The 10,322-nt window shown below is 45.6% G+C and overlaps 1 protein-coding gene across 1 annotated transcript in view; it reads right to left on the bottom strand.

Moving 5' to 3' along the window:
- Positions 1-778: 778 nt before the first annotated feature.
- Positions 779-10,322, bottom strand: part of RIDA (reactive intermediate imine deaminase A homolog) — a 23,313-nt gene continuing 13,769 nt past the window's right edge. The window contains exons 5-6 of the mRNA XM_019527982.1: positions 3,028-3,083; positions 779-1,755 (exon numbers count right to left, since the gene is read on the bottom strand). Coding sequence (XP_019383527.1) covers positions 1,693-1,755; positions 3,028-3,083 — 119 coding nt within the window. The 3' untranslated portion in view covers positions 779-1,692. The remainder of the gene's footprint in view (positions 1,756-3,027; positions 3,084-10,322) is intronic.

Below are 10,322 nucleotides of genomic sequence, written 5' to 3' on the forward strand. Positions count from 1 at the left end.
ATAATCTCCCCTGCTGGCCCCTTGTGGACATGCGCCAGGATAATTCTCTCAAAAAGCTTACCCAGGATCAAGGTAAGACTAACTGGCCTATAGTTTCCTAACTAACTCATCAGCCTGAAGAAGAGAAGGCTGAGAGGGGACTTGGTAGCAGCTTACTGCTAAATCAGGGGCATACATCAAGGGTGTGGTGAGCAACTGTGCACCAGGGTTCCCTTGGGGAAAACCAGGAGCAATGGTCACAAATTCCTAGAGGACCATTTCAAGATCAACATTAGGAAAAACTTCTTCAGGGCTGGGGTGTCCAGATTGTGGAATAAGTTCTCTCCAGAGGTGGTGGAATCGCCTACCCTGGACATCTTCAAGAGGCTGGATGGTCACCTTGCTTTCCTGCTTGGTGCAGGGGGGATGGACCTGATAATCTTCCAAGGTCCCTTCCAGCCTACATTCTGTGAATCTACTTAAACTCTCCTTCCCCATTCAGTGCTCCTACCCACCAAAACAACTGAGTTTAGTTTGAAGAAATTAAATTGCTATAGCAAAAGCACAGCAGGAGACATGGAATCTAAGAAAATTCTTTGTCACATTGAATTATTTTCATCCACTCCCAAAAAGACAAATTCTGACTGTATGCGAGAAACATTTAGTTATATGAGATCTCTGCCATTTTCTTAGAGTTACGCTATTTTATGTCTCCTCTAAAAGTAACTGCTGTATTGTCACTTTAATGAGACAGATAAGCACCCGTTTACAATACATAAAAAAAACCCTCAAACACAAGTTTGTTCCCCAAAATACTAGCACATTTTATTTAGTTCCATTTTACTTTACTAAAGTTAGAATGTCCAGATTTTTTAAATTAAAAAGATTTAATAATTCAAAATAGTGTTTCTAGGCTTTAGATACTTGACACTAGGAAAAAAAAGCTTAAAAAGAGAGCATTAATTCTCAATTGATTTACAAGAGTTACTCAATTTTCTGTGAACGTGTAGCAAGATATTCTTCCCACTAAAATTAGTAGTCTAAATAATCACTTTCAGGTTAAATCAGATTTAATACAATATATCAGAATCTAAATCAATACATTTAAAGTATTCTAAAAACGTTTAAAAGCTAATACAGTGAATCCCCAAATACAACCATTTTCACTCTAAGGCTATAGCATATTTTTCCTCTCTAAAAAGGGAAATTTTGTTGGGTTTTTTTTTTTTTAATTTGTTCTCTCCATAAGTATGACTTACTGAAAAGCAAGTCAGTCAAGTCTATTACAAATCATGCTAACACTCTAAGCTTTAGCGTCCTGGAGAATGAATAGTACGGTGGTAACCTGAAATGTGTCAGCTGGCATATCACATTTGGTAAATATAAGATTCTCACCCAAACCAACATATGGGAACTGTAATGATACCCAGTCACCACTACAAACTAAAAGCCCAGTCCTGCAATTAATTCAGGCATACCCAGAAGCCACCATAGTCTGCTTATTTCAGCAGCCCCATCTACTTGCCAAGACATAAATTTGAGGTTTCAGAGAATACAAGACTTCAATCCTGCAGCTGGCTATGTGCTTACATCCCTGCACTGCCATGTAGCTCAGTGGGATGTACAAGCCTGCAGCCAACTGCAGGATCAGGGCCTAAAAGAAAGTGTTAAACCATACACCATTAGTGGCATGTTAGAATATTGTATTTATAGTCATGCTGATGCATCTTCGAGGGGCCCCTGGACAGCAACAGCTTCAATCTCCACTCGCGCATCCTGTGGGAAGTGTTGAGAGAAATCATAATGGAGTTAAGATCTACAAACCCAAATGTTTGTGTTTCACTAATGCCAGCCCAGAAAACACCCCCATGACACCATGGAAAAAGCACCTAGGAAAAATACAAAACCCATTCTATTAATAGGTTTTTTTCCAGTGATGTTATGAGTATTAAATTTACTTTTATACTCTTACATATAATGATCCCTTATTCCCTGAGGAACAGGTTCCTGCTAGTCCTGCTTCACCAACTTTCAGTGTGCTTGGAAATAAGAATTGAAGAAATATAAAAAATTAATGCCACTAAAGAGGAAGCCCCACTGAAGACTGGCCTGGCACAAGGGCTGTGGTAATTACAGGGGCAGAGGTTTGTTAGACCTCTATTGTGCCAGGGGTCTAAGATTTGCTTGCACCTGAAAGAGTTAATCCCTTAGAGTATTGGCCTGTGGCCCAGCCCCACCCTGAGGCCTACTACTATTAATGAATACAAACACCAAAGTAAGGGTTAATGAGCAATCTGTATTACAAGCCAAAAACAACAATAATCATAGCAACATGAACTAGTTAACAACCACTTAAGAGAGTGCTATATACAAATATGTACAGAGAGCCACCAGCCTGTCAAGTGGTGGCAGCCAGGAACACTCACACCCAGGCTGCAGGGCCACCTACTGTCAGATCCCTACCAAGCAGAGGATTTCTATCCGTTCCTCCACAAGTGGAATACTTGGAGACCTCTGAAGGGAAGGGTGATACTTTACCCGTCCGATGGGGAAATGAAGGTGAGCATCTCCGGTGAGACTTCTGGTGTCCCCATGCACACTCCACGCAGCACCCGCCCGCACTCCCAACCTTCCCAGCCTCTCCAATGGGTTCAACACCACGCAAAACTCTCAGACTCAGCTCACGCAGCCAGTCATATCATGGGGTCCAATCACTGCTTGCATATCTCAATCAATGTCACTCAACAGTATCATTTTCTTGGACCACTCATATTCATTATCACTTCATAACTTATTAACATATAAAGTTCCTGCTCTTTGGTTATATAACAAGGCTTCAGCTGCGCATGCCTCAGTTTCCATCAAGGTCAGAAGTTTAGATGTTCCAGAGACTTCTAACCTCCAGCCATCCTATGCATGCATAATCACTATTATGACTAAGCCAGGACTTGCACTGTTTATACCACATGGACAGAAATTAGCCAGAAACAAAAATCCTTTATCTGCAAAAAACAGAAAGAATATTTATAAAAGAAAACTGACACTTACTTTTGGCAAAGCAACAACCTGATAGGCTGCTCTGGCTGGGAGGTTACTCCTGAAAACTAAAATTTAAAGAGAAACATGTGTGAAGGTTTTAAACTTTGCCTGGAAAGAACTGTTCAAGATGGTCTATTAAACAGGCCCTGTAGAAGGTTTTCAGGTTCAAGGCTATGAGACCAAAGATTCCCAGGTTCACCCCTCCCTTCTCTTCTCTTTCAGGTACTAGCTATTTTCCAATCTTAGCAAATTACCTTATCACAATCAAGGCAAAGTATACAGAATATATCCTTTAGCACAGGGCATGTCTTTTTTTTTTTGGATTCACACTACAAGCAGAAGATGGCCCAGACACCAGGTGGGTCCCCTAAACAAATAGTTACAGTAGACAAGTGATCTTTTGTCAGAGAGGAGTTGATATTTTATATCCAGAATAGTAAGAGAAAGAGGCCATGGTAAGAATGCCTAACTATACAGAGAAGGCCATATCCAACATGGGGACCAGCCCTAGATAGAGCATGGGGGCAAGGGGAGCTTTAAGTCACCTCTGCACAGCAGCTTATCCTGACCTGCAGCCTGTTCCATTTAGTTGCAATCTGAAGCTAGACCTGTAGGTGGAGAATCTTTAGCCAAAAGGTATAAATGTTGCAAATTCAGCTGTGGACCTTTTACTGAGAAGTTCTTAAAGTTCAATATCTACTTGTGTCAGGATCTTCCTTTTTTTTTCTTTGACAATGACAAATCAGATTATTACAGCAGAATGAAAAAATAGTACCTACAGTACTACTGAATTGCTGGTACCTAAACATTTAGTAATGAGCAACCAGATACTTAGCCCTTCTGTTCAGATACTATACCTATGAACATGTAATTGCATTTTGATATATAGAAAAGCAAACATGCTTCTGATTCACAGATAACCCTTGCCAGGTAACAGAAAACAGCACCAAGCCAGATACTAATGTGAAATTAAAAACTCATTCATATAACTGAACTATATAAGCAGTTTGTGTACTCAAGCTTTCACATTCTGTTTAAAAAAAATACAGGATTCAACCCATAAGAATGACTTATTTTAGTAAATTTTGGATTTTGTCAAAGATGGGGAGAACATTTTCTGTAATACTTGTTCTTAATAACCAACATCGCAAATAAAATAAAAACAAATTCCAAGCTACCAAGATCAAAGAAAGAATATACAACCCAACAAATATAACCTAAAATTAATCAGCTGAAGGCTCCCTACTAAAGCATTTTAGGGGCAGACATTCTTGTATATCTAGATTAAAAGTTTTGCATGCAAGGTTGCCTCTCCCCATTCCTGCAGTCTAATTAGGATTCTAGGTGCTAAATTAGCTACAGCCTGGACACACACAACACTGGCGCAATTTACATAGTTTCTGTACGCTGACATAAATTATACCAGGAGCTTAACTGGGCACCAGCTCTTTCAGGATTGCTGCTTGTGCTAGGTTATACATCACTGAGCCACTTGGTAGGGGTGGGGGGGAGAGAACCAGGTAATAGCCTATTTGCCTGCAATAAACTGCTACTCTGGGATGGAAGCAAGCAAACAGTGTTTACATCAGTTTATAAGCCTGTTCTTTTTTGGTCATTGCTATCTAAGAGGCACACAATTCAGGGAGTCTGGGAAGCCACTTCGGCACTGCTAATTCTCATATGGTATAGGACAGGGGTCGGCAACCCCTTGCACGCGTGCTGAGCGTGGCATGCAAGGCCATTTTGCTTGACATACCACGGCCAGCCACGGCTCTGAGTAGCTGCTGCTAGCGATGGAGGCTGGGCTGCTCCCAGTTGGACTTGCAGCGTCCCAGCTGCCTGCTGGGAACAGCCTGGGATCCTGGCTGGCAGCAGCTCCCCAGACCTGCAGCTGGGAGACTCCAAACAGCTGTGCCAGGCTCCGGCATTTTAATATACAGAATATTGCAGCGGGGGAGGGGTCTGAGGCAGCACAGCCCTGGTCTCCCCCCACCCCCCACAGCTCCCAGAAAGGAGGTGAGGAGCCCGGTACAGCTGTTTGTAGCCAGCCCAGGCTCTGGGGAGCTGCAGCAAGCAGGGTGCAAACAGCTGCACTGGGCTGCACAGCTCCAGCATCAGTTCCGTGCTGACGGTGACTGCACGGGCACCTCGGGGCGGGCTGTGCTGCCCTGCTGTCTGCCCCGAGGTGTGCACGCAGTCACCACCACCGTGGAGCTGATGCCAGAGCTGTGCAACCCGGCACAGCTGGTTGCATCCTGCCTGCTGCAACTGCCCAGAGCCCAGGCTGGCTATGAACAGCTGCACCAAGCTCATCACCTCCATGCCGGGAGCAGGGGAAAGACTGGGGCTGTGCTGCCTCGGGCCCCTCCCCCACCGCCCGCTCCGAGGCACGCCTGCATGCGCCAATGCAGAGCTGATGCTGGAGCCCAGAGCCCAGCACAGCTGTTTGGAGCCTCCTGGCTGCAGCCGGCCCCAGCTCTGGGGAGCTGCTGCCACCTGGGATCCTGGGCTGCTCCCAGCAGGCAGTTGGGACACTGCAAGGGTTGCTGGGAGCAGCCCAGGCTCCAGCAGCTACCCAGAGCCGAGGTAGCTGCTGGCAGCCAAAGAGCCCAGGCTGTGGGGCAGAGGCACAAGCGGGGCTTTCTGCCATGTCCCCCTTGCCCTCATTTTGTTTTTCTGCCATGCTGGCACTCCAGCACCTTCTGAGGTAGGCACTGTGGTGTTTTTCGGCACTCTGGCCAAAAAATGTTGCCGACCCCTGGTATAGGATATGCAGCCATCACCTCCAGCTTAAATAACCATTTTATTATGCTTCCTCTCACATGGATTCCAAGTTGATAAGAGAAAAGCAGCCAGGAACACAAAAATTAATTTGGCTTATGTATTATTCAGCAACACTAAAATGAGAGCTTGCATTCTGAATGTCTTCCTTTACACAAGATCACTACTATGGCCACTATAGCATTTGTCTCTCTCAAATAGCTTACCTGAGACATTCACAGTATAATTCAAGTCCTGTTTTGTAATCTTATGGATTTAATTTGTAAAAACAAACAAACAACAAGGAATGGATTGTAAAGTCCTCTAGGAAATGCTAGTATCCTGGGCCAGTGATGCTCAGCCTCTGAGTGGAGCACTGGGTGCTTAGGCCCCAGCTACACTGCAGGCCTGCACTCCTATGTGGTAGGGAAGGGAGGAAGTGCAGAGGAAGGTGGCTGCTAATGTCTGGAGGGGAGGAAGAGGAAGAGAGCTTATCTCCAGTAAACAGTACCTGCCTAGGAAAGGGAAGGGAAGGGAGAAAGCCAGGGAGAGAGTAAGCAGCACCTGTTGTATGTAGTGAAAGGGAGGGCAGAGGGCTGCGGGGCAGCAAGCAGCTTGGCCCAACATGCTCCTTTCCCTCCTGTATGCCATGCCACTGATTAGACAGAGTCAGATGGGAGGCATGGATCTGGACTGCAAAGCCATAGATGGAGCACTATTGCCCTATGCTGTCACTGCTCAGTTTTGTTTCTGGATCACCAGATTACCCGAGAGCTGATGGTTACTTCAGGACCGACGGTAATATCTAGCCCCATGGTTTGTATAATGTAGGTACTGAATCAAAATCTTTTCTTAGAAAAATCTCCTCCAGCCCTGCTTCAGTGTGGTCTCATCCATTTCCCCACACTGGTCTAAGATAAGCATGTCCAGGCCTTTTCTGACAGACATTTCTCTAATCTGGTTTCATAAAACTGCTGAAGACAGAAATAACCAACCTCTGCAGGTAACCAGTTCCAGTGCTGAATAGCGGTGCCAATACCAATAGTTAATTTTTAAGGAGGCATATCGGACAATACCAATCAGATTTTGGATACAGCTGCATGCAGCTGGTAAGGCTGTTCTGGTGAAAGGGGAGGGAGGGAAGGGGCATGGGGCAGATAAAACGCCCTCTACAATGAGGGAGGAAGTGGGGCTGGGGCAGGCACTGCCCAGCTGGGGCAGGACAGGTGTGGGACGGAGCCACGGCTTGTGGGGGGTAGGGGGGGCAGCTCCTGTCGCTGTTCAGGGAGGGCATGGGGGAGGGTACCTCTGGATCTGCCCTGGGCAGTCTGAGCAGGCTGCAATGCTGCGGTTGGGGCAGGTGGTAGCAGCACTGGGAGGGGGGCTACAGGGGGGCTGCAGCCACCCCAAATTTCACTGTAGCCTCCCCATAGTCATCTCCCAGTGCCACCACCACCCACAGAAGCCTGCAGCTGCAGCCCGCCCTGTGCAGATCCGGGGGCACACACCCCCCACCCCCAGACAAGCGGTGGGAACTACTGGACAAGCTGCCAGATGAGCGGTGTGCACCAGTGGGAGCTGCCCCCTCTCCGTGCCCCCTGGATGAACCACAGCTCCATCCTAATCCCACCCTGCCCCACCCTGGCTGGGCACCACCTACCCCAGCTCCACTCCCTCCTTCACTGTGGGGGCATTGATCTCCCCCCCACACCCCCTCCCTCTCTCCCTCCCCCACACCTTTCACCATAACAGACTTACCACCTGCATACACCTCTCCATGCTGCTGGGCTGTGCTTTTCACTGCTTGCATGCTGCGCTGCAGCTGCACACATGAATTTATTGGCCAAATTATCATCTACATTAGGCTGATTTGTGATATAATCGATTATCTTTATATCTGTGCTGATCCGATATTGGACCAATGTATTGGTGCACATCTAGTGCTAAACCATCCTTATAGCTAGAAAGGTTTTCCTCAATATTTTACCTGTAGCAAGCTTTTAATTAAAAGTCAAGTAGTCCTATTCTCAGGGGATATGGAGAACTACTGACTGGATCCTCTTTATTGGAAGGTTTATATTCCCTTTCAAGTTTCTCCTCCTCTTTTCAAGCCAAAATCATCCAGTTTTCAGTTTTTCTTCTCAAGTCAGGTTTAGCTTCTTGACTTGCTCCAATGTCTACATCTTTCTAACTCAGAACCAGACATTACTCCAGAGGGGTTTTCCCCAACATCATGTAGAGTGGATTTACTTTACATACAACACTAATTCACATATTCCAGAATAACATCTCCAGTAACAGCATCGCTATTGACTCATTCAGTTCACAATCCACTATACCCCCTCCCCCAATCCTTTCCTACAGTACTGGTTGCTTAGTGACTCTTCACCTATTTCCCATTTTATATTTGTGCATTAGAGTTTTCCTTACAATACTCTGCACTTGCCTTTACTAAGTGTCATCTTGTTCAGACTACTGGTTCAACTTGACCAAGATCATTCTGAATTTTCATCCTGTCATGTCAACTTAGTGTCATCTTCAAGTGCTTAGTGCACAGTCAGTTCCATCATCCAAACCAATAGTAACCGTCTTGACTAAAACAAGGGCCATGCCAGAGCCCTGCAGGATAGCTCAGTACCTCCTTCCAGTTTGGTAGTGCATCACTGATAACTACTGATACTTTATCAAATAGCTGTGCATGGGCACTTCATAATTTTATCCAAAGTATGCTTCCCTAGTTTGCTTATATGATTATACAGTAGACAAGACCACAAGCTGAATATGAGCTGTGTGCTATTGTTGCCCCTCCACCCCCCGGAAAAAAAGCCAACAGTGTATTGGGTTGTATCAATAGCAGTGTCACTTACAAATCAAGGGAAGCAATTCTTCCACTGTATTCAGTACTGGTGAGGCCTCACCTGGAGTACTGCATCCAGTTTTGGGCCCCACACTTCAAGGAGGATGTGAACAAATTAGAAGAAGTTCAGTACAGAATGACAAAAGTGATTAAAGGCCTGGGAGGCAAGGCTTATGAAAAAAGGCTGAAAGAACTAGGGTTATTTAGCCTGGAGAAGAGACGACCAAGGAAGAAAATTGCTAACAGTCTTCAAATACCTGATGAACACATAGAGAGGATGGAGCTTGACTTTTCTTTGTAGCTGTAGGGAACCGGACTTGAAGCAACAGCCTCAAGCTTCAGCAGGGGAAACTCATTTGGAGATTAGGATGAACTTTCTGACTATGAGGGTGGTCAAGCATTGGAACAGGCTACCTAAAAAAATTGTGGGATCTCCATCCTTGGAAATTTTTGTCGCGCTAGGTTGAAAATGCCCAGTTGTGGCTAGGTCGGTGGGCTGGACACCAACGAGGATGCAGTTTATGATTAATATGCAAAATTTATTTGGCTTTAACCTATAAAATATTGACAACTTAAGCAAATGATTTCCTATATAATACTAATCTATGACAACATACAATAATCAAGCAATCAAAGCTGAGGAGCAATGTCCGTTGGGTCACGAGGTTCAGGTCAAGGCCCCTTGCTTTCAAAACCACGAGTGGTTTTGGTGCGGCTGGCCAGGACCCTAGTCTCAGACCTGGTCAACGGCTCATATTTCTTAAAAGGTCATTTAACAATCAAAATATAATCAATCAAAACAATTACAAACAGCTAAATGGGAAATTAAGTCCGTTGAGTCACGGGGTTCAGGTCAAGGCCCCTTGCTTGCAAGATTGCGGACGACCTTGGTGCGGCTAACCAAGACCCTAGACCCAGACTTGGTCAACGGCTCATGTCTTTTACAGGAAAGACAGAAAATACAAACATAAGTAGCTACAGTCTTACATGCATGCTTACCACTACAGCAAACAAAAGGAGTGGCTTCATGACTGGGAACATCAGTCTCTTTGCGGAGGCCTCAAGAACGACCCGAGGCAGTGCTCGGGGGTGGGGCGACCCTGCGGGTGATCAGTCTGTGGATCCTTTGACGCTTGAAGTTACAGTTCCAACTTCCCCCGTCAGGGCCTCGTGGTTTTACCCTTTTATACCCTTACTCTTTTTCACTTACTTTTACTGGCCAATTTGTTACCTTCCTGCCAGCATTCTGTTTACTCATCAGCAGCCCCTTCCTCACTCAGTTCCCTCATTGTCTTCTGCTTAGCCAGTTACGTTGCAATTTCCTTCCTGCTTCAATGGGGTCACCCGTCCAGAGGCCTGTGTTATGGCCTAGCATTCTGCCATTTCGCTGCGGCCTGGCCATTCATCTGGGGAGATGCCCGTGACAATTTTCAAGAGCAAGATGAACAGACAATTGGCTAGGATGGTCGAGTTAAGGATGATCCTCCCTTGAGCAGAAGTTTGGGATTAGATGACCCTGTGAGGTCCCTTTCAGCCCTGCTTTCCTATACTCCTATGACTACCTTGACTCTTGATACAGTCCCACATGGTTATACAAAACATCTGTTGCTACCTCTTTATCCATCACGCCAGGTACCTGTCATAGACTACTATTAGGCATGACAAACCCATGTGGACTATTTTCTCC

Source organism: Gavialis gangeticus, unplaced genomic scaffold, assembly GCF_001723915.1.
Source record: "Gavialis gangeticus isolate Ggan-Ray unplaced genomic scaffold, GavGan_comp1, whole genome shotgun sequence".
Taxonomy (NCBI): domain Eukaryota; kingdom Metazoa; phylum Chordata; order Crocodylia; family Gavialidae; genus Gavialis; species Gavialis gangeticus.